This window comes from Urocampus carinirostris, chromosome 1, assembly GCF_059441175.1.
Source record: "Urocampus carinirostris isolate Australia breed hairy pipefish chromosome 1, RoL_Ucar_1.0, whole genome shotgun sequence".
Taxonomy (NCBI): Eukaryota; Metazoa; Chordata; class Actinopteri; order Syngnathiformes; family Syngnathidae; genus Urocampus; species Urocampus carinirostris.
This window is the reverse complement of record NC_142349.1, coordinates 50,876,708-50,901,718: the sequence shown is the minus strand read 5'-3', so window position 1 is coordinate 50,901,718 and position 25,011 is coordinate 50,876,708. Positions and strand designations below refer to the sequence as shown.

The 25,011-nt window shown below is 39.2% G+C and overlaps 1 protein-coding gene across 1 annotated transcript; it reads right to left on the bottom strand.

Annotated features, from left to right (window-relative positions):
• Positions 1 to 737: 737 nt before the first annotated feature.
• LOC148375067 (phosphoribosyl pyrophosphate synthase-associated protein 2) lies at positions 738 to 25,011 on the bottom strand. Its single transcript, XM_088344187.1, has 11 exons — positions 24,740 to 25,011; positions 19,614 to 19,774; positions 15,687 to 15,739; positions 13,762 to 13,828; positions 13,494 to 13,666; positions 13,298 to 13,413; positions 9,603 to 9,658; positions 6,335 to 6,483; positions 5,445 to 5,515; positions 5,220 to 5,366; positions 738 to 3,877 (listed from the first exon to the last, which is right to left on the bottom strand). Exons 2-11 carry the CDS (start codon positions 19,694 to 19,696, stop codon positions 3,719 to 3,721), a joined length of 1,074 nt encoding a protein of 357 aa, XP_088200313.1. The 5' UTR covers positions 19,697 to 19,774; positions 24,740 to 25,011; the 3' UTR covers positions 738 to 3,718.

Sequence of the window (25,011 nt, the reverse complement as noted above, 5' to 3'; positions counted from 1 at the left end):
TCCCATGACATGAACTATGCCGCACAAGCGCTACCCACTGCGCCGCCGTGCTGCCCCCAAACCCAACTTTTTTTCTAATTTTTTATGCTCAGCCTTTTGAGGTTTTTTTAGGGTACCCTTAGCAGTAAGATGACAACCATGTTATGTAAATATAGATTCCTTGACCCAATGGTATTTAAGAAAAGGCACGTTTATGCGATAGTTGGTGTATTTTTGCATATAGTTTTAATCAATAGTATTTGTTTAAATAGATTTTTTTTTACCAGACACACAGTCACTTTAAAAATAATCAGTATTAGCCCCCAGTGGTACCAGATATATATTTTGCAATGCAGTTGAGGCCGGGGTCTACAACGTGATGCCCGCAGGTAGCATCCCAGGACAGCTGAGTAGCACACGGAGCAGTTGTGAAAACCCAAGGCTTGGTCATTGTGATTTATCATTTTAGTGGTTGAGTCCATTTCACCCCATTTTCAATAAATAACCTGGTAATAACATAGCAATAACAAGTTATTTGATATATGCATATTAAACTGGTAGCCTAATGCGCTAATTTTTAACAAAAAGTAGCTCTCAGCTTAAAATAGGTTAAAGACCCCCGAGTTAAGGTAAGCAATCCCGGATTGACGCCACTATGGATATGTCATTCAAGATCTCAATTACCCTTAAGGTGCCTTTAAGTCCAGCCACAGGTGCCTATACCTTAAAGTGAAAACCCTATAGCCAAACACGGGACATTTTTTTCATTTTTTATTTGGTGCTTAAAATAAATACAAAACATTTTGGACCACCTCTGGCAAAGTAAAGACCTGCTTCAGTCAATTTGTGCTTGAAAAGCTATTTGAGATGCCCAGCTTTGGGTTTCTATGATGGATATATTTCAAGGGTGATCGCCATCAAGACGGTATCAACTTTAAACTTTTACAAATATTTACGCAGATAAAGGACATCTGACTTTTGAGGGACAAATTGACATCCACATTGCTCAAAGACTTTGAACAGCTTTGTGGCATTCGAGACAAGGAGGTAATAAGAAGATAATGGCACAATGTGTTCAACGACTACACCGTCATAGTATGCCTGAACACATTACATCGTTTTTAATTCCAGTTATTATTGAAATAGTACATTTGTAGTTGTAACTATGCCAACAGCACACAATTCTTAACCCATCGAGCTGGATGGACTAATCAGTAGCAGATACGCGAGGTACATATGCAAAACATGAATGACCAAAAATAAAACTTCAAACTAAAAGCAGCAGCAGAGATCGTCTCAACCTGCGAATCAAAACAGGCGGAAGAACCTGAAAACAAAATTTGCCCGTTTGTGTCCCGAGTGTACTGCCCAAAGGCACTGGCATGCGCGTGCTACAATCTTTCTTTGAGGACACTCATCTCTGACAATTATCCTGAAGACAGGCCACTCATTTACCAGAATCCTTATGTCACATTGTGATGTGGACTTTGACTCCAGCTCACTCACAAATCTAGGAGTGTGTATCCAGGAAAGAAACTAAGGATCTGATTAGCTAAAATTGCTAGGAGCCATAACACACTCAACATTGGATGGTTTGACACTACATTTGCTTAATCATTAAACAAAAAAATCTCAGGAGCATAACACTTTGTAGCAACTATACTACAGGAAAAAACAAGATTCATCTTCTAGCATGTACCGTATTTTCTGCACTACGAGACGCACCTAAAAACCCCAAATTGGCCGGAAATTTGAACATGTGCCTTATAATCTTGTGTGTGTGTGATGGAAATGCATACAAGTATATTAAGATAAATGTGCAATTTTTGATCAGTTCACAAGACCGTTGTATAACAACCCAGATAGAAACAGTGGGATTGACGTATTCTTACCAACGCCACTAGGGACATAGATGGCATATGAAAAGGTCTTATCTCATTCACACCATTTTAATCACAATACCAGATATGAATGCTAGGGAATGGAGAAAAAAAAGAAGTGATTAAAAATCGGCCTATTGTTTTGCATTTTCTCAGCTGAAACGAAGCATTTTAAGTGACAGATGTTACGTGCGGCCATGTTTAAAATCGATTATCGACAACGTAAACTATGAACATAACATTTACAATAGATTTGTAATGTCTGTTAAATTTGATTCATCATTAGATACACCAGTGTTTTCTCTATTATGCATTTTCTCATTTAAGTAGAACTTTGAACACGACTTTCCTTTTCTCCTTTCTCCAAGATGGCACCGTGACTAAAAATATCCCTAGTGGTCTAGTAAGATAGGATCCAGCGCTCTCCCCGCTGTGGTCCGGTTTCAATCCTGTTGCATCCAATCTTAAGTAATTTTAATCAGCAGTATATTCTGGCTGATCAATGCGCATGTTTTGTGCAACCCTTGCCCGTACTGTAGTTTCAATTCTGTGCGCCTTATAATCTGAGGCCCCTTACATATGAAAACATATCACTAAAGACCATTTTGGAGTATGGGCATTATAGTGAGAAAATATGGTCCTTGAAACAAAGGATTGATGGTCAACCAAAGATAAACATTTTGGGAGTGTATATCAGGCATATACAAGATGTAAAGATTTCAGGACATTCAGGTGAGGGCCTTCCCTCCCAAAGTTTCAAGAGAAGTGAAATTCATGGATGTTTTTTTTTTTTTTCAAATTTATGGGGGAAAGAAAAGCACATTGAGGGAATTCATGTATGTACCGTATTTTCCAGACTGTAAGGCGCATCTTAAAACCGAAATACGGCCAAAAATTTGAAAGTGCGCCTCATAACACAGAGTGCCTTATATACCGCAGAATATGGTGGATAAGATTGATGTTGCATTCAGTAATGTGAGATATGCGTTACCATATAGTTTTACAGTATACTTCTGTATTTGTGCAATGATTGATGAATTTTGATGACCAAACTGTTAAAAATATTGAATGCAATCAAAATCCCGCCAGAGTAGTGGCGGTGCGAGACGTTACCACTAGTGGTACAAATGACATACGATAAGGCTTTAAAAGTTCATTATTTTACAGATTTTACTCACAGTGCAAAGAACACTGATATTTGCGTAGTGCATTCTGATCGATTAAATCGTCTCTCCATCTTTTCATCAACAAATAAAAGAGAGTGGATAAAAAGGAAAGTCTTTCGACAACTTAATGTACAAGCTCTTTTACGTATGTATACATATTTAACAGCAACCTTATTGACGCACAGGTGAAGAAGTGGAGACTGTTTAACCTATCAGAATGCACTATGCAAATCAACGTTTAATGCACCACGAGTAAAAATAGTTTGAGATGCCTTTTCACATGCCATCTGCTCCACAAGTGGTCCAGTGGTAACATGTCTCAGCTTTCACCGCCGCTACTTGGGTTCCATTCCCGTCGCATACAATGTTTTGCTATTTTGATCAGCGACATTTATCATCTTATCTTTGCAAATATAGGGAGAGCGTGCAAAGCGCCTAACGGTTACACACAAATGCACACGGTAGCTGTTACTGTACTTTCAATTTCATGTGCTTTATCGTTCAGTGCACGTTACGTAAGAAAAATATATGACAAAAGATCTATTTTAGTGGGTGCACCTTAGAATCCTGAGCGCCTTATAGTGTGGAAAATACAGTAATGTGTGTGTGTGTGTGTGTATATATACAGTGTACGCTTTAAGGTCACACAAAGAAAATAGCATGTAACAGTGTGAGTGTGTGCGTGACGCTTCTTCAGTCATCCACTCCGATGTTCCGGAAAAGATACGACATGGACTCTCCGTTGTGGATGCGTCGGATGGCCTCGGACAGGATCATGCTTATGTCGACCGTCTTGATCTTGGGACACTGGAGCTTCTGCAGCTCGTGCGGGATGGTGTTGGTCACCACCACCTTTGGGAATAAAGCAGCCTGCTCAAATATACGGCCTGCGGGCCGGGACCCAGCCCGTTGGATGGCTTAATCTGACTTGCCATAGATTTTTGAGTATGTCTAAAAAGGAAGCAAGTTTCTAGGTCATTCTTATCAAACGGTTTAATTTTTTTAAACTGCAAACCAATAGCTCCCGCCGTTCGCTAGAGGGCAGTATATATGCAAAAGAGCTGACTACCAGCATGCAGATGAACGATATAGTACCACGAAATAGACATTTGCAAAGTGATGGGTCCAACTAGAACTAGAGAGACCCATCACTACTTTGCGCTTCAGTTATCGTTGCTACAGATTTTGAATTGAATCGTCTATTATCATCGATATCAAGGTTTCATGTATTGTGATCAGCTGCCAGCACACAGCAAATGCTCCCACGAGGGCAATTTAGGGAGTGCTTTGCTGTTGGGTGGGCATGACTGTCTGCGTAACTGTGATAGATGGGGGATGCCGTCAGTCAAACAGCGGGGCAAGCGTACAAGTCAATGTGTCTAGGACAAACTTCCCACTACAGCTACAGCTAGTATTTCAGCAGCTCATTATATTGAAAAAATAAATCGTAAATTAAATCGGACTTTGATGAAAGTCAGAAGAGCACAGAGTAATGGTGATCACCACTAGGTGCTCCTTGAATTGTTATCGAGTTGGGGAAGCGACAAGAGTGGTGTAGGAAGAGAAGGCAAATAGCAAGATTGCAGGTCCGGCCTACTGCTACGGTTAAGCTAACAACTATCTTAAACCACCCCTGCCGAGCCTGTATCTCACCAACGCCAGATCTTTACCCATGAGAAAGATGACCTGGAGTACCAACTCGTGGAAAACCCCTCCATTTTGGACAGCTGTTTTTTAATTATCACAGAGACCTGGCTCAATTCGAGGTTACCCGATTCTAGCATGCAGCTAACCAGCCACTCTCTAGAACGCTTTCTTGAACTGAGAAGAGGCCCTCAAATTTTGTTGCACTTTTGTATAGTGACAGTAAAGACCATTAATTCAAAATTCATTCAACTCTGGTATACTCTTAGTAGGTAAGGACATCATCCCGAGGTAAGTTTGACCCTTGGGCGTTTTAGGAAAGTGTAGTACGCTTTTCAGATTTTCACTTTTTCCAGGAGGTTCTGGTCCCAATTAATCGTGATACCCGAGGGATTTCTGTACTTAAAAAAAAAAAACTAAAAATTTGGAGTCGACATTCTTTTACTGATCCACCCCGCCTGAGAACAAAGTCTGGATCTGGAACCAGAACCAAACTAAATTAAGAAAGTAAAATGAGACAGCTGTGACCCGCGAGGACAAGTGGACCTACCTCGTCAATAGACGACTCTTCGATGAACTTGGGGGCATCGCACGACAAGATGCCGTGCGTAGCCATGATGAAGATCTTGTAGGCTCCTCGCTCCTTCAGCGTTTCCGCCGCTGCTACAAAACTGTCCACGTCATCGATGATGTCATCCTGAGGAGAGGGGACGATGCGTGAAACGCGCCTTTCCTGCTGATATTTGTCCCAAAAAACAATTGACTCATTTCTTACCACTATAATGGCAATGCGGCCGCCTACATCTCCTACCACGGTGATGGGAGGCTTCTCCTTGGGAATCAACACTAAAAGTCACAAACAGAATGAGGGACTTCATTTATACCGAGACACTTCAATAGCAACTGGATGTAGGCACCTGCCTGCTGTCGCGTGAACAATACTAAAAAAGGGTGTGCAATATTTAGGGTTCTCTTTAGCATGGCCAAATTCAAGCACTTTTTAAATACTTTCATAGCCAATTTTCTAATGGGTCATGTATTTTACAGAGCCACAAATATATCTGCAATTTTTATTCTTGCGTGTGCATTCATCAAGACACAGGATTTTTCGATCTTGAATAAATCGCAAATATATTTGTGGATCTGAACAAAAATGTGTAAGTATTTTTGAGAAATCTCTCCCCATGGAGGTTTTGGGTAAAATTACGGTATTATATAGTTAACATTTTCAATTGTGTGTTAAAAATGGTTTGAGTAAAAGTTTTTCCAAAACAATACATATTGGTGGGTTTAATTGACCCTAATAATTGGTCTAATCCACTTTTGACCAAAATGGTCTTTCAAGAGTTCATGAGCTCTCTGCTAGTGGCGCAAAAAATGTCTTACGAGAAGCTAGAAAGCGGAACAGTAGATCTTACACTAATGTTTCAAGAATAATCTGTACAGCTTTGTTAGACAACTTTAAGTCATTCTCCTACGAAAAAGCAACACATCACTCCTCCAGCTCCTCTCCAATTGGAGACACCTTTGTGACATCCCACCAATGCAGGTTTATTCCCTGATACCTGCCTATCACCAAACACAATGTGTTTCCACACGACACTCTGGAAAGTGCAATGTGAAAAGGTATTTTTGAGGATAACTGGTGTATAGGTGCATTCTTACATGGTATTTCCATGCTGGGGTGAATTGCCCCGGTGGTCTTGACGGTGGGCGGCGAATGTCTCCCGTCAACTTGGTCCGATTCTGCATCCTGTGCTTCGCCGTGAATCACGGCGATGCCGAGACGCAGCCGCTCGGCGAACGACTGGGCCCTGCAAGAGTCACAAAAATTTCAGTTGACGTACTTGTTCTTCGATGTAACGGTCTCTGCAATGACCCTGTGTCCAAGTAAAAATGTCAACATGTTATTTTAAAAAAGTAAACCCTTCAAGGCAATACTGACAAAACCTAATCCTGTATTATCAAATTACAGTGGTGAACAACAAGTACTGTACAGGGGTTCAAAATCCAAGCACTTTCTGAGGACTTTCAAATCCAATTTTGCAAATTTCTCCAGCACCGTCAAAAGAAGAGACCGGTTTACATCACATATTTTGGAGAGCCACAATATATCTGCGATTTACATATGCGATTTTTAATCCTGGATGTTTAATATATGATTTTTAGATCTTGAGAAAATCGAGAATATAATTGTGGATCTGAACAATATAAATATTTTTGAGACAAATCTCTTCCTATATAGCAGTTGGCTATAATTACGGTAATATGTAGCTTACGTTTTCAGTTAGAGAGAGTTCTTTCCAATCAATTTGTTAACTGGGAAAAGATGCCTTAATTTTTTTCATGACTCATAATAAATGTGTATAATTGATAGAAAATCTTTGCACGTATACACATTTCATAGTGCCCCATTTAAGTGTAGCATGCACAAGTTCTATTGGGCGCAATCGGTATGGGCGATGCCGTTCATAAGACTCTGACATACAGACAAATGCCAGCTGCCGTTAATCACCAAGGAAGAAAAAATGCAATGCCAAGGCAAAGCCACCAGAAAGCTATGTTGGCATCATTTTTTAGCATCACTTGTTGAGCAACATGGCAACAATTTCAAGCATGCATAAACACTTCACCTAAAACTTAAACAATTTCCTTTCCTTGAAAACACAACATTAAACGTCAAGCAATTTCAAGTATTTCAAGCACCTGTATGAACGCTGGAAGTATTTCGTCAACCAGAAATTGTGCAAGTCCTTCCACTCAAAAAGATGAAAGGCCTGCGACTCCCATCATAGGTTAACGGCTACATTGAAAGACAAAATGAAAATCATACCAGTTCGAAACTTCATACACTTCAGACTCTAAACTCCACTATGGCCAAGACCAAAGAGCTATCAATGGACACTATGAACTAAATGGTTGCATCAAGATGAAAAAGCTGACTCTGGAATTGGCAAGCAGCTTGGTGTAAAGTTATCAACAGTGATGGGACAAAGGAAATACAAAGGAGAGCGAGCCTGGAACAAAATTACCTTTCTAGATAACGAGTAATTCCGTCCATTTTGTGGCTCTTCTGTCATTGCTACATGGTGCGTTACTGCGTTATTCCCGTATTTATGAAATGCAGATAATAAATTACAGTGTCCTCGGTTTACTGGATATTTCTTTATCACTTACGTTGTCCCATACAACCCTTGATCCGCTAGCAACATACGCTAAAGGGTGGACATGTTTATGTTTCCATGATAAGTACAACTTACTATAGTTATGGCGGCGTCCTCTCAAGCACGAGAACACTGAATTTCACCTCATGGAGATATTGTCCTTACCGTATATATTCATATAGGTAAGGGTCATTAAGACCTCATTAGGTAGATCAATGCATCCGTATACTTAGACTGCGAAGGCCGCAGGAAACTCATGCCGAAATGCGCTTGGTGAATTTGTGACCGGGTGGTGGCGCGCTCTTTGCTTGGGCCTAGGATCAAAGTAATGGCCGCCCAGCGTAGGGGGCATCCTGAGCGTGACAGCGGCACAGCTTACGTGAAAGGGCCCAAACGGGACCTGCTGCGGCAGTAGCTCAGGAAGTAGAGCGATCGTTTTAGGATTAAGGGATCCCAGTTCGAATCCCGGCTTGTCCGTGTTACATGCCGAAGTGTCCTTGGGTAAGACACTGAATCCCCAATACCCCCAATAAGCAGGTTAGCGCCTTACATGGCTGCACAGATCACGGCCGCTATTGGGAAATGTGAAGCACAATGTAAAGTGCTTTGGGAAGTCATTGACTTGAAAAGCGCTAAATAAATGCAGATCATTTCATTTCATATCCAAACCGAATTTACAACCATGAACTATTTAAAATCAGGGGTCAGTTTGTCTGCACAGATTTGGTTGTGTGTCACCCTTAGTCAATGCTAGGCAGTGCGTGGGGATGTGGCAGGTACAGGAACAACAAAACAATGGAAAATAAAAGGGGCAAATGTAAGCACACAACTTACAGTAAGTGAGTTAAATTTTGGTCTTTTATTTTGAAAATTATTTCTGAAAAAAACATGCCTGAAGAAAAAGAAAAAGTCTTTGACAATACCCAGTAATGAAGAAGGATATGCTCGAGTGGTTTGAAGCCCAGGGACAAAATGGATATGGAGTGTCTGGAATAAGCGTTTGTAAGCTTTGAATATTGCTCAGGCCAAGAACTATGGAGGCTTCACTGATACCTCAGGTTGCTTTACATGTTTTCTTCTATCCGTTTTTTATGCGGCTATTTATAGGCAGTCAGTTTCTATCATATACGGCAATTTCTAACCAGTTACTTTCAGGGTAACCGGCTTCTTTTTGGTATCCGAGATCTGTGGGGGTTAATGAATTACTTTTTAAATGAAATAACTGGTAACTGTAACCAGTTACTGTTTTTCAGTAATGCGCCCAACACTGGTTAATAATGGTGAGAGCAAATTTTAGAAAATGGAAGACCTACACAAATACCCTCGATTAGGGGTTCCATGTAGGATCTCACCAGGTGGGGTCAAAATGATTTCAAGGGCACACGAGTAGCTAATTAATAACCTGGACCCAAAAGTTACAAAGCGTACCATTGGCAACACAATACACTGCTCGGAACTCAAATCCTGCAGTGCTACAGTTCTCCCCCTACTTAAACCAGCACCCATCCAGGCCTGTATGAATTTTGCTAGGGAGCACTTAGATGATCCAGAAGAGGACTGGCAGAACGTCCTATAGTCAGAATTAAACCAAAATGACCGCTTTATTTCCCCATCACGTGGATAACTTCAGTGAGCATATGCAACGTGTACACAATCTAATAATCTTTTAAAATCAGTGACTAACTTATTACCAGGCCAAAGAATGATAACAAATGATTCACATTGAGCGACTTTTGATTTGAATGTCAGTTGGGAAAAGAGGAAGCAACCTTTTAGCAGAAGCTGGCGATTTGGCCACAATAACAGCGTTTCTGTAGTCTGGGATCTGCATGAACAAAGAAAACGGGAGAAAAAGGGTCAGAGAACAGATCTCATGTTTTTAGATTTAATTATTTCTTTTTTTTATGCTCTAAATAAAAGTCTTTTTTTTCCAATCACATTCCGCAAAACTAATGCCATTTATTTATATTTGTTTATACAGTAATCCCTCGCTATGACCAATTCTCCCCTATCAGTCTCGAAGTTGAACAGATTTGCGTTAAACTCTGACTGGCCAAACAGTCTCAGAGTTTATCTCGGAGAAGGAATAGAAACATTTACAGGCATAGTCATGGTCGCACATCCCTCAAGTGCCTGGGTGGTTAGGGCACTACTAAGAAGAGGGCGACTGATTGTCAGGCGGGCTGAATATTGGCACCTTTATTTGGGAATTTGACGGCAATGATATTGGCATATTTTTCATTCGACAAGCAGATTATTTAGTCTCATACAGCCGAGACTCTATGCTCCTTGTTCTCCCGTCCACTCCTGCTATCGACCCCACACCTTCTGATTGGATAAGCGACTGGGGCTAATTTGTCCCGACATATCCGCGATAGAAAACTGTTGTGGCAATTAAAAATAGCGTAAAGAGTGTAGTTATTCTGTTTAAGAGAGATACTTTCAGGTAGAGACTAATAAATTAGCTCTTATCATTACATTATTTCATCAATCAAGCGCGTCTGTAATTGAGAGCATGAAAAGCATGCTAAATCGAAAGTGATAAGCTCTTACCATAATATTAGTTCTTCAATCTGGCTCTGTGCTCTCTAGCACTTTTTGTTTTAAGTCATGTTGATTGTATTGACATTTTTATTTATTTATTGTAAAAAAAAAATCTGGGAGCTATTTAAGTTTTTGTGTAACTTTATACGAGTTACTGCTATGCCCTTATGAAAGATTAGTCATGTAAGTTGTGTTGAAATTTTACATTCATTGTACAATGTTTCAGAAAGCTATTTAAGTTTTATTTGAATTCATAAAAAATGTTCTTTGGTTTTTTTTTTGCACTCTCAAAAATTTCTCATTATATTTTTTAAGCTTTTACAACTAATAAATATTGGTTGTCGGCCTCCTCTTAATACTAATAAAACATAATACTATATGGCAATCTAAATTACTAATCGCACAACTCTGGACAGCTCTCTCAACTGCTAAAGGTTTTTGACCCGAGTATGGGCCGTGGCAAAGTTGACACCAGTCCAATCTTAATGTTGTTGGCCCTGATCTTTTTCTGTCTTCCTCTTCTTCTGCCTGCTTTGACTGTGCCTTTAAGAATATTCTTGGCAGGTCCTGTAATCTTTTGACATGACCATACCACTGCAGTTTTCATCTGCGCACAGTTGACAACAGTTCTTCATAAGGACCAACGTGCCCCTTGTGTTGGTGTTGCACACCGTATCGTTTGCTGACAGTTTCCTGTAGCATCGCATCTCCATGTCCTGGATTTTTCTTTCTGGCTTTTCTGGGAGAGTCAATCTCTCGCAAGCGTGGAGGAAGATGAAAGTAATAAGTGTCTTGATTTTTTTTTTTTTAACTGCAATGTTCTTGTCCCTCTGAATCGTTAAAGTCTGGCAAGTGTGCTGTTTGAGCTATCCAGGCAATCATTTCTGGTTCCGACAACTCTGACACGACAGCTCCGAAATACTTCAATTTGGTGACAGGTTCAAGCACTTGGTGGATGATTGTGATTTTGGTGGTGATACTATGGGGAATGTTTGTCATTATTTTGTTAATATGCATGATTTCCATCCCATCCAGGATTGATGCCTTCTTTGTCCAGGCGGTTGACTAGATTTCTAAATTCCAGTTCTTCTTCTGGCAGTCGGGTAATATCAACAAATATAAGTTAATGACGGTATAGACTAGTGCTGCATGATTTTTCAGACCAGTATTGCATTTTTGATTTTAAAAGAAAGGTACATTATTTGTGCTAGTTATTATCTTATTATTTTGTGAGTACTAAACCCTACTGTTTTCCTTGGGTAAAAATGACCTGCCACGGTGTTGTGGAAAAAAAAACCCATAAAAATCCCCTGGAATATTTTATTTAACTTTAAATGTTCTTTTCTTAGATTGGTCAGTAGAAAAATCGTATTTTGTTTTCATTGATGTTTCAATGTAAACTGTATAAAAAACAAAAATAGTCCTTACCGCTAGGGTTAATCATATTGACATGTTTATTAAGAAAACAGTGCCCTCTGCTGTGGGACTATGTTAGGGTTTCTGTCTGCTCACACAAAGCTCAAACCGCGCTGTGTTACAATAACACAATTGCACAACGTCACATTGCAATATAGCATACCTGTCAACCTCCACGGCTGCATGCCCGTACACACTGTCGTATTTTCCCGTACAAAATAATCGTACACCATTTTTTTTCCGGAATGATGCATGATGGGAAATCCCCAGGCGGCAGACGCATGCGACTGACAAATTTGCGTTTTTCCGTACAGATTTCCTTCTACGTCGTACTCGTCTTAAAATGCATAAAAAAACGTACTTTGTGCGGCAAAACCGTACAGGTTGACAGGTATGATATAGATTAGATTTTGGTTCATCGTGCAGCCCTAGTATAGACCCCAGTCCTGACTAGTATAGACCCCAGTCTTTTATGTTGTTCCAGGGCTTCAGTCATGATCCTCTCCGGGAATGTCAAATAAAGTTGGAGGGGGAAGGCACCATGGTTGAAACCACTCAAATGGGACTATTGATCAGTACAGCACTGCTAGTGTTGGCGTAGAGCTGTTCATTCGTCTGAACTAGTTTCTGGCCCATTTGGTACTTCCACATGATGGCCCACAAGGCGGCTTGCCATTCTCTGTCAAACATCTTCTTGAAATCCACATAGACATGAAAGCAGTTTCTCTGGTGTTGTTGAAACTTCATGCATAGGAAGCATGGAGTAAAATTCTGTTCTGTAGTACTGCCTATTCTTCAGCAATGACGTTTTCAGCCTGTGGTTTCAGTCTGCTCAGTAGGACCTTGAGGCTTATAAAACACATTTTTTCTATAGCGTATGAATGACCTATATTTCATGCTGACAATATCTGTGTATTTTTTTTTTTTTTGCAAAATCCGTAGCAGCCTGGTCATCCTGGGCGGAGAATTACCTCACGTGTGGTCCCTTCTCAAGGTTTCTTCATTTTCCTCATGTTGAGGTTTTTGAATTTTTCCTTGCCCTTGTGTAGGTTTTAGATCATGGAATGGTGTAATAATAGTCTGTAGGTTGCAATAATCTGTGGTCTGTGCAGCCCTTTGAGACTGATTGTGATTAAGGGCTATACAAATAATCATGACTTGACTTGTTTGACTGATGCGACTTATGTTCTGTAGTAGAAAAACTTGTCCTTTCTTGTTCGAATTGTACAAAGTACTTAAAATAGTTTATTAGTTTTACTAGTAACATGTTCTCTGGCTTCTGCATAATGTTTCATTGTACATTAATTATTTAAGAAATAAAGACTACTCTGCGGATTTCACCTATGACAGGTTCTTTTTAGATACTTAAGAACAGCTAAAAAAACTGGGGATTACTGTATATTTTTTCATTAATTATTATGAGCATGTTACTTGTACCCATCACAAGACACGAAAATAGCACAGAAAATTAAAACAAGCATTGTAATGTGCTCAAGCATTAGACCTCTTCTTGGATGTACTGCAACAAGAATGGCGATGCTCTCAGGTTGTCGACTGGGATGTTGAAAAAGCCTTGGATCTCCTTCTGATGGAGGTCCATAGTGATCAGGTGTGTGAGGCCTGTGCAAAACCACAAGCGATAGGGTCAGTGTTAACCCCCTTCACGTACTTGTGGGCCTTCATCACAGTAAACCTCTTACCCGCTTTACACATCATGGAGGCGATGAGCTTGGAGACGATGGAGCCCCTTTTCCTCATTTTACACTGTTTGCTGTAAGGGAAGTAGGGGAGAACGCCTGTGATGCTTTTGGCGCATGACGTCCTGCATGCATACACCAAGATCAGCATCTCCATAATAGTCGTGTTCACATCCCTGCTGGGCCAACAAACAGAAAAAAAAACGATCAAAAGATAACTTGGAAAATGAAGGAAATAAATCTTTTTATAAAGTAGAGAATTCACTCTTACTTGGATACGGTTTGAATCACAAAGACGTCTTTCCCTCGCACGGACTCTTGGATTTGTACACGTGTCTCTATGGGAACAAAAGACATGAAGATGGATAACAAGGCCTCAAAATGCCCTTCACAAGGAGGTGGTGTCTCCCACACAATCAGACAACAACACTCCACGGTGTGATAAAAACGTGGCTGTTGGTGTCCAAAAATGTAGTATTGACACAAAGTTTAGCCCAAAAACATTTCTTTCCCAGAGTCGCATGGAAAACACATTCTTCTCCATGACCTAAACAGGGTTCGTACACCCATTTTATGGCCAAATTCAAGCACTTTTTAAGGATTTTCAAAAGTAATTATTTAATGTCTCCCTTACCATTAAAAGAAGAAATCCAGTGTGAATCGTTTTGCAGATCCACAAATATACCTGCGATTTTTATATACGATTTGCGGGTAGATTTATGATTTTTGTATCTAGAGTAAATTCTAAATATATTTGTGAATCTGAACAAGTGTAAATATTTTTGAGACAGATCTCTTCGTCTATAGCAGTTGGCTAAAATTACAGTAATATGTAGCTTACGTTTTCAGATGCAGGAAGTTCTACCCGTTACAATTTACCACTGGAAAATACTACCTTCATCTTTTTGAATTGCCCATAACAAATGTCTATAACCAATACGTAGTCTGCATCAATACACAATTCATAGTGTTTTGGTGTAGCATGCACTTGCGCTCCTGGGCGCGATGAGACTTCATAAGACAATGCCATATAAACTAATGCCCGCTGCTGTTAATCACGAGGAACGACAAAATGCAACGGCAAAGCCAGGACACCAGAGAGAAGTGTCTGCCTCATCTCCAAGCAGACTTGTTGAGAAACATGGCAATAATTTTAAGCATTTAACCAAAAGGAAAGCAGCTTAGTTATTGAAAACTTAACATTAAATATCTTATCAGTGCGTTTACATGTAGGCACAGGTTGGTTATACAATAATGCACATTCAAGTTTTGGGAAACCAGGTAAATGGAAGTATAGCTCAGATACTTTTATTTGAATTGCTAAATTCACACGCTCGTCTTGGGATCAAAAGGTCGGAGGTTTGAATTCCGGCTACTCCGTGTTATATGTCGAAGTGTCCTTGGGCAAGACACTGAATCCCTAATGCCCCCGATGAGCAGGTAGTTGCCTTGCATGGCTGACGCTGCTATCGGTATATGACTGCGTGTGAATGGGTAAGTGTACATTGTAAAGCGCTTTGGGAGGTGTTCATTGACTTGAAAAGCACTATATAAATGCAGAACATTTACATTTGAAACACTTTCACTATTCCAGAGCTTTATTTGCATGCTTTATTTTTTCCTACAATGGCTTTTTTTCTTTTATTTGGTGCTTCAGAGAACTTAATCACTAAAAAGTCTCATGTAAAATAGTTGATTTGTTTGCATCGTTTTGCTTTGATTTCCTGTCCCCAAGTCAAAAATGCAACATTGGTTTATAATACTCATATGGAGTAAATCCAGGTTTCTGGTGAGCAACGTACCAGCAAAACTTGCAAATACTTGGGATGTAGCAACAGAGCAAACTTTTTGAGAGAGGAGGGTACAACTACCCTACTCAGTCGTGAGTGGGAAGTATACATTCCTTTATTGATTATCGAAAGTTAAATGAGAAAATGTGTATTTGTGTCACTTCGTGCTTGGCCTCTTCCGAGAAGCTTATTCCTAACTCATCATTAGTATTGCAAACAGATCTTTCAGATTGGTCTAAAAAACCTGAAATCTGACCCGAATCTTGACTGTTCCCTGCATGTCAACATATCCAATGTCTTTTGAAGCACTCTACAACATTAAGTCTTAATTAAACTAGTTTTGCAAAAGTCTAAAAAAAACTGAGGATGCATTTCCCTGAGACACATCAGTAAGTCTTTGTCTTACCTCGATTGGCTTCCTGGTAAACCTGCACCTTGCCAAGCTCAACACCTAATCGCCTGAAAGAACACAGACAGTAAATTATTTCAATTACTTCTGTGAAGCACAAAACCAAATACCATAGCACGATTTATGAATGTGGTTTGGAATATCAATTGCTATATAGTTGCGGAAGATGTGATTAAAATCGAAACAGGCTTGGATTTACTTCAAGTTTTCTCCTCGACACCGCGAATTTACGTTACATGGAGGAATCCAGATACCATCATCCACCCTCACTATTATTGTACTGTGACTAGGTTACACTCGATCCCTTCGACTCTGTGTTGATCAAGTCATGTCAAGTCATGTTTATTTCTATAGCCCTTAATCACAAAGAGTCTCAAAGGGCTGCACAGACCACAGATTATTGCAAACCACAGACTATAATTACACCATCCCCTGATCATATTAATAAAAGCTATTTTCCCATTGGTTTTTTTTACCAAATTACAAATTATATTGATACTAGACATATCTATTTCATTGAAATTGTGCGAAGATACTGAAAAGCTGAACACTGTAGCACTGATAGACAATGCTTTAGTGGAATGAAGTTTCAAGACGAGCTCCATCGCACTGGTAGGAAAACCCGGTACATACTGCTAACCAAGTTTCAACCTCTACGATATACTATCTTCTGAAGAAATTGGTAAATGAGAAGATTTTAACTTGACATAGAATAATTAGGCTGGAAGGTAATGGTTAATTGAGTTGAATCGTGTTGAAGTGGGAAAATTAAGTGAATCTTGTAAGGAAAAGGAGCAAATGTAGACATTTTGTTTACAGTAGTTTGGTGTTTGATTCAAACTCGGTACCTGCAGTTTCCTAACCAAAGTTTATACATCCAGGCCGGTGGGGAAAAAAAAACACAAAGTGAGGATTTATAAAAATAAAAAAAAAAGCAGAAAGCCAATGGTAAAACTCAATAGTTCATGTTTAGTAAATTAATTCGAATTTCAAGCAAATTATTTTACATTTTTACAAAAGTATACATGAAATTAGACATTTTGTGGATATTTAAGTCATTTGCGATTTCAAGTTAGATTGGACCGGCAGCCTATTTACTTTTCATTGCACCAAACAGGCAGGATCAAACACATATAAATCATGAGGAGTGGTATGTTAAAAGTTTAATTTATTCATAAAAAATATATATTCATAGTTAAACTGTACGTGAACCGTTGGTTAAGTGAAAAAAATAAATCCTGCTTGGGATGAATTTTTGGAGTTGTAACGGAGTACATCAAATGTCATGAGAGATTTTGCTAGGGCTGCACGATTAACCGAAATCGAATCGATATCGCAATGTGACGTAGTGTGATCGTGTCATCGTAAAACACTGCAAAGATTTATTGGAATGTTTAGACAGTTAGAACGGTGCTATACAATAGAGCAGGGGTGGCGAACACGTGGCTCTACAGTAGAACCGCATGCGGCTCTTGGCCAATAAGAATGCGGCTCTTTGCCTCATCATATTTTCTATATATTGTGGCTTCATGTTTAGTTTTTTTTTTGTGAGTATTGAGGGTGGACACTTTCCTTGAAATCAACACAAGAACAATACTTGTTGTATTGTAAGGAGAGAAGTGTGTTATAGGATATAATATGTTTTTAATTGTGTGTGTTTGTCTGTCATGGCAGGTCAGTGCGTGGTGTGGCTCTTTGACTCTCACAGTTAAAAATTTTGGCTCTTTGTGTCAAACTTGTTCGCCACCCCTGCAATAGAGCAGAAGCTCTGGCGTTCTCGCTTGCACGTTTTTTTTCTGTCATTTCACTTCTTACTTGGGTTAAATGGTTTATTGATTAATTAAAATGTTTATGTTGCGTTGATTTGATGATAAACAGGGTTTTGTCTTGCGCTGCGCTCCTGCATTCTTTCAATACAGTGAGCTTTTACCCATTGGGGTAACAACCTGTTTTTAGGGGTGCTCAAGCACCCCCAAAAATGGTCTTTTCCTTAAGAAAGAACAGGATAAGCTTAAATATGATAAAACCTAAACCTGCCAAGGAGGAGCCAAATTAGTGCTTGGCTTAGAGCCAAACAGCCAAAAGCGAATGACCCTAAGTGTTTGACAGTTAGTCACGCTCAAGCTGATAAAAAATGCTTGCAAACACTTTATCTATGATCACAGCCTGTCTGCTTACTTTTTAGCTTTGGCATGATTAGGCCTTCTAGCAGTCAGGCAGCAGGACTCTGGCCATATTTTCGACACGGTGGGTTAACTCTAATACGATACTTTAATTTTGGCACTTAAATGGCCGACAGGTATAACGTGAAGGAGATGCAGTAAAAACACAAAAGAAGGCATTTTTCAACTGGGCAAGTGGAGAAAAGTGAAACCAAAATTTTCCAAGTGCCAACTAGGACTTTGTTAACCATAGAAGTTGAGGGACAGGACAATAATAGCTGATTAAGAGTGGGGTGTGTCATCTGAGTTGTCTTCAAAAAGTTGAAAGTGGAGTATTTTCTGTATTAAGTATGTTTTAACAATGCCCAAATGAGTTCATAGAGCCTTCATAATATTATCTTCACTGCGCTTATCTACTATTATCTTAATTTTACCAACACTGTTCTGGGACTCGCAACACATTAGGTAGGAGGAAAGGAAAGGAGAAGGGCGAGGTAAGATAGTGACTTAATGCTTGCCATTGCAGTTTTTTGTTAGTGTAGCAATAAAACGGTAAAATAAATAGTCTGTCAAGAATGTTCTAGTTAGTTTGTTATCATATAAAACGCCTTCAGTCCCCGGAGTAACCAACTAGCCACCAAAATGAGCTTGATTGAAAATGTAGTTGAACTTTTCAAACAAAGAACAAAAGTCCATTAATGCATTAAATGTTATTAATTACAAATCACTTAATTCATCTAGGAGTTTACAAACATTAAGTGTTAAAATGGGTAAAAATGCAGAACACCAAAGAGATACACAAACATTCAGAATATTAAAGGGTGGCACTTTGACTTGCTTCTAAGACATTCAATGAGATAATTTAAATTAAATGGTGAATCTTTCAGAAAAGAGCCCTTTGTGAGGCAGGCTCTGTTTGAAGGTGGAACCTCAAATGGTACACCACATTGATTAGCATTTGAATCAGCTTGATAGGGTTATCACTTCCAAAACCAACTAAACACAAGTTAAACCTGTAAGGTTGTTTTGTTATTTAGGTTGTGCCCATACTTATTCTCCACTCCAGCAACACGCATGCGTGTGTTTGGAAATAGGCCTGGAGCGCTCTGATCCACTCAGATCATTCGGAAATGTATTTTGGTGTTCACGTGTGCAGTGTGGTTATGTAAATTAAGGGACCGAATCAGGTTTTCATAAAAAGGTAAAATCATAGACGAATTCTTCTCTTTAAGACTTGACTAGAGAACCTGTAGTCTCTAAATGTACAATTAAATATCAACATTAATTGTATGTGTTATTGTAATACCTAAAACACGAGGTTTTACATAAACATTTTCATAATATGTGGAGTTTATTTTAGGGAGGGTGGGTATAGTGGCAGCTTTTCAAATACAATTGTTACAATTAACTTTCGAAACTGTTTCAAAAGATGGACAATTCGGATCTTCTAAGCTTGAGTTGTAAAAATGTCTAAGAGCAATGAGTAGGAAAGGAGGGTTCTACTAAGCTTATGTTTTTCTGAAGCAACCCAATGTTTTGCAACTTTGGCACACCTCCAAGTTGTGTGGGTTATGCTGCAAGCCATCGCTGCATAAGCAGTAATTCAGGTGGAAACAGCGCATGGGAGCATCGTTTACAGGAAACTTCTTAGAAATGCATTGTTCTGTACAAAATGCTACCCTCTCCCGATTTCTGAAAGAAAATATTTGAATCGTGACACCGCTCTATTGGTGAGTGAGTGAAAAGGTTGCGTTGTACTCACTCAGCAATCCGCTTGCCCAACTCGCGGCTGGACGGGTGCGAGTTTGCAGTGAAGATAACCAGGCCGCCCTTGGTGTGGTTCATGTCGCTTGGGTTCCGGCCGCTACTCTCCACGCATTCAGGCAGAGGATCCCTGGGCACCCACGCAGCGCTGAGCCCTTCCTATGTGACAGAGGGCGGAGCAAATACAAAGTTGCTGTTGAACAAACAAATTGTCTGCTGATGTGTCTACAACCTGCAGGGCTGTAAAACCATTTCGGACTTGCATACATTTCTTTTGACGAACAAGGAGTTCCATATGCTGTATGCAGAGTTAAAAGTGTTTGTTGTTGTTTAAAAAATACATTTAATAATGAATTTCATCATTATTTTCTCATAGTCACAAGAAGGGATGCGGATTTTGGAACTAAACGGAGACTGACTTTTCTCGGTAAAATTCAAGTAACGTTCAAGCCAATACGGTTTTGATAACATGCAATGTACATTTGATATTTGGCTAAAAAAGAAAGCGCAAGCGTAATGCCAGACATATAACAAACATATTTGAAATTAAATGAGTACAGTCTGAAGAACAAATGTCTGTTGATAAAACATTAACAACAAACGTCAGTTGTTAAAACAGTTTGGTTGAAAAATGTTAAGTACTTTCGTAACAGACTTTGCGGTTCACCACTGAAGGTCATTGTTTTGTAGAAAGACCCGGAGTGTGCATTCGAAAAAGTCACATTACAGAAGCCCAGAAGGATTCCACTTTTTTAAATTCACAAGCCTACTACCAAATATTTTCAAAGAGCAAAGAAGCATTATGGCGTAGAACAGGTGGGTCAGATCCCTGTAAGAGACAACGAAAAAACGATTAAGTTGGATCAACCCCGAGCCGCTGACAAAGAGTGACAAGCTGAAGCTGGGCAGAGATGAAGTGGGCATTGGACAAGGGACTCACTTTGGCCAGAAAAGACTCAAACACCATTAAAAACTTGCGGGAGCAAATTAAACATAGTCAAGCAGTGGTGGAATCCTGGATCAATGGACTCAGCGATGTCTTTTTTTTTTTTTGCTTGACTATAGGTGCATTTCTGTTAGCCTCAATTTTATGCACAAAAAAACGGTTATAGATATGTGTGAATTTTAAGATAAGCCAAATATTGCAAAGGTTTTACACAATTTTGAGATGTATAGAAAAATAAAACCTTATTAAAAGTGCAATTGAGACACTTGTATTGCATTTCCACGCGTCATGTAAATACGTCAGTGTTGTTCATTAGAGTGTTTATGTTGTTGACAACATTATTGAACATAAATAGGAAAATAACATTTATAATGTGGAAATAGGTAAAGGAAAATAAAAAGAACAAACTGTGGACTTTGTATTGCAACTATCAAACATTACTATTGGCTACTATTTCAAACTGGAGGAGGAGTAGATGCAAGCAAAAGTTAGTTTTAAAATATTGTGGTTAATTAGGCAGTTTTCTTCGATATTTTCTTCTTTTTTTAGCCATCTTCTACAACAATTTGACCTTTGCCCTCAAGGAACCGGTGAATATCATGGGATTATTAGGACTTCTCGTAAAAGGATAGGCAATTTACTCTTCAATGGAAACATCTTAAACTTTAAATACTTATGTCTCCAAATTATGCGAATATTGCTTTTTTGCGAAAAAAGTAAATGAAGCTAGTTGAAAATGGATGATACCGAAACAATCCATACGTTTTATTTACCTGAAGCCGCTTACAATAACATTAGCAAGGGATAACGACTAAAGATAGGCGAACAAACTCTTAAAATAGCAAATATGACAGGTGACAGATGCCTGAATCACGGGATTCGGAAACAATCACGAACAGGGCACAGCTGTGGAAAGTTTTATAGTGGCTAAACCAGGGCGAGGAAGCACCACTTGGACAAGCAAACTTAGCAAAATTGTCATCTCTGCGAATTGTTGGGAATAAATTATCAAAATGTACCGTTTACCAAATTGTTCGGATTAGTTATCTGACTCCATTAACCAAACACAACCTACATTCACCCAACAATTTATGCGCGCTCGTTTGAGGGAAAAGATGAACAGGAAAGCAGACATTTTCACACGGGGGCAGATTTAATTTCATTAACAATGTAACTAAGAGTACTCCATCAAAAAGGGACAAATTAGTGACTTTTGAGTCCGTGTGAATCCTTCTTCTGAAGTCCTTTAGCTTTCTCCTATTGGCTGGATGTGCTAATTATCTTATCAGCCTTACGTCCCGTTCCCGGCGTTCCTGTAAACAACGTTTTCTATTCTACCAGGGTGCCCTGACCTTGCACCACACTCCAGTCAGTGAATATCTTTTGCATTAAATGTAATTTGTATTCAATCGTATAAAATCCTTTATAGTCCAATGTATAAAATCATTCAATGTGTAGTAGCAAGATGGCATGGAAAAATGTCAGCCTGTTGGGGAAAAGTTTCAAACTATGAAATGTGCATTACACATCTACAACTATTTGAAAATAAAATTATCATACAAACATGTATTAACTTTTTTTGTTTTTACACTAAGGGGCATGAATTGATTTGTATTATCAGCAAAAGATTTTGCCATCTATGGTGTCTCAGAATGAAATTGGATGCATAATTAGTAAAAGAAAAGGCCATCTAAATAAGGTAGTGCTTAAAATTGCCATGTAAGACTGCTCCTCACAGTTTGGCCTTTGAGCACACGTGCAAGAGCACCTCTTGTTTTCACAGGCAACAAGTACAGACGTGGAACCAAAACCGAAACGTTAAACAGGCTCAGAGGAGCACACAACACAGAATTTGTGCAATCAAACAAAACCAATTGCTGCCTGGCTGCTGATCAGTAGTTCACAAAGATTGATGATTATATGATCAAATTAAATGAGAAAGAATGAATTATTTCCGAAAATGTTTGTTTGCATACACTCACAGAAAAACAAAGATTCTCATTGATGCAACACTACTGGGCTGCACAAACTCTTGTTCAGTGGGGGGGGGAAGGGCAATTTGGGCCACAGTAGATGGATCTTTGATAACCCCACACCCCACCCCCGAGACACAAAAAACTGAAATAGCAAAAACATGTTAGCGGTAAAATAGCCGTATTTTAAGACTCTTTATACTGTGGCTTGCCATAATCATATTTCATTTTATCGCCATTAGGGTTTCTTCAGGTCTCAGTTAAGTTAAATTCAAGACTTTTTAATGCTTTTTTGAAACAATTTTAAGACAAAGTTGTCAAAAAAAACAATTGAAACACACAAAACCAAAAAAAAACATGAATATTTCTTGCGCACAATACATTAAGCCTTGAACATACTGTATTACCTGGCACAGCTTTTAGCCATGGCAAAAAAACATTTGTCGGAAAGCCACTTCTCAAATTTACATTTTCCCATGGTCCAAAGTAAACGTTTCTATGTGTGCTGTGGTAGACCAAAGACAAGCGTCTGAACTGATAGGCCCGAATTAAATCACATCACCGTTTTGATAGTTCCGTTATCATGTGACCAAGAAAGTTAATTGGTGAACTATTAAAAACGACAATTGATAATGTTCCAAATACTTTTAAGTTCAAACAAATATAAATCTTTTTGATGTGTTCACATTTTAAAAACTTTCAAAAATTGGATTTAAGACATTTTAATGCCAATTGAGGCCTTATTTTTACAACAATGAATTAAATGCCTTTGAGGAATTTTCATGGTTCCACTGTAACTCTTTACGATTTATTTTGTCTTTATTGTATTCTAATCATTGTATGTGTCTGTGCATTAGCAGTTTTGGTTGTTGGGTGGGGATAAGGAAGAGGATGTTTTTGTTTTATTGTAGAGCGCTCGTCTTGGGATCAAGAGAGCACAGGTTTGATTCCCGGCTCCTCAGTGTTATATGTCGAAGTGTCCTTGGGCAAGACACTGAATCCCTAATGCCCCCAATAAGCAGGTCGGCGCCTTGCATGGCTGCACGGCCGCTATTGATGTGTGAGTGTGTGTGTGAATGGGTAAGTGTGAAGCACATTGTTAAGCGCTTTGGGAGGTCTTCATTGACTTGAAAAGCGCAATGGAAACGCAGACCATTTACCATTTGTACACTGAGTGTTTAGATGTCTAATGCTCTGCATCTATATAGCGCTTTTCAAGTCAATGAAGACCTTAGATACAGCACTTTAAGTGTCAATTTATTGCCTGCAAAGTGCTTCACATATAATTCTGAATTTGATACACTCAACACCAACCTTTTTGTAAATGTATGCAAACATTCATGCAAACTGGGAGGAAAGACTATGCTTTCATTTAGCAAGAACTTTAGTAGAAGTTATAAAACGTATTTTGAGCAACTATTAAACTCATAGTTGACTGTTGCAAATGTTTATCAAGCCTCTAAAAGGAAATAATATCGTTGCAAGGTGCTTGTTTAAAAGTGCCTTGCAGCTTTTAAAAGCAGTCACCCGAAAAGTAAATTTAATCAGATGATTGTGCAGCTCTTCGGAATACAATACTGTAGTCAAAGAAACGAAAATACACACACTTTAATTCATCGGAATAACTTCGGACCAATGTTTTACCAATGGAAGTAGACTATATAATATCTGGCTCCAGCAAGTTCTGGCATTTTGTTTCGACTAACCCGAATTCACATGACGGGAGGCACGTTTTTTTCCACTGCTAAACGTACACACGAGGTTCCTGCAACAGATATAAACAATGAACAACCTATGCGACACCGAAAAACAAATATACATTGATGCAAACGACTAGCCTCGGTGATCTGGTGATGCCTTGTGCTTGTCTCGTGCTGAGAAATTATTCACTCTAATTCACGATGACAAGCAGGACATTAGCTTCTCGGTGACGCTAGGCTAGCTGCATAGCAACCGCGTTCCGCCGTTTACGTTATGTTTACTTCTTTATTTAACACTTCCGGGGAAATAAGCCGTGTATGTGAAATTCGTTTTAGATTGAAAACGTAAGATCCTAATCCAAAATTGGGGTGAGGTGAAATTGTTGGTTGACGCAAAACACGCGCTACAACAAAGGTCTTGAACGCACCATCTATTTCTATTTGTCGTGCAGGTCTCTGTAGTAACGGGAAGCATGGGACAAAACAACACAGTTCAACTTCTTACCAGTTTGCGTCGGCTTCGGTGGGCTTTGCGATTTATAAAAGCTCGTTTTTTATAGCGTTCGACCCCTTTCGAGCTTTATCTCCCTTTATTCCATTTGCTCGTGTCGAACGCCGATCAGTTGGAGGAAACCAAGGACAAACTCGACCAATCACTATGGAAAAGGCAAGCGGCGACGATGCGTTCACGTAAACTCGTGACCGAACATTGTTTGGAGTCGCTACTCGTTTGACCTCAAATGTATTATCGTAATATAGAATTAATAATAAAAATAA

What these genes read in the sequence shown, in the direction of transcription:
- LOC148375067 (XM_088344187.1), bottom strand. Translation starts at nt 19,696, where the DNA reads ATGAACCACACCAAGGGCGGCCTGGTTATCTTCACTGCAAACTCGCAC. An exon ending in GTGATTCAAACCGTATCCAA is followed by an intron (nt 13,667 to 13,761) that starts GTAAGAGTGAAT and finishes TTGGCCCAGCAG; the next exon opens with GGATGTGAACACGACTATTA. An exon ending in GCCGCATTGCCATTATAGTG is followed by an intron (nt 5,367 to 5,444) that starts GTAAGAAATGAG and finishes CCCTCTCCTCAG; the next exon opens with GATGACATCATCGATGACGT.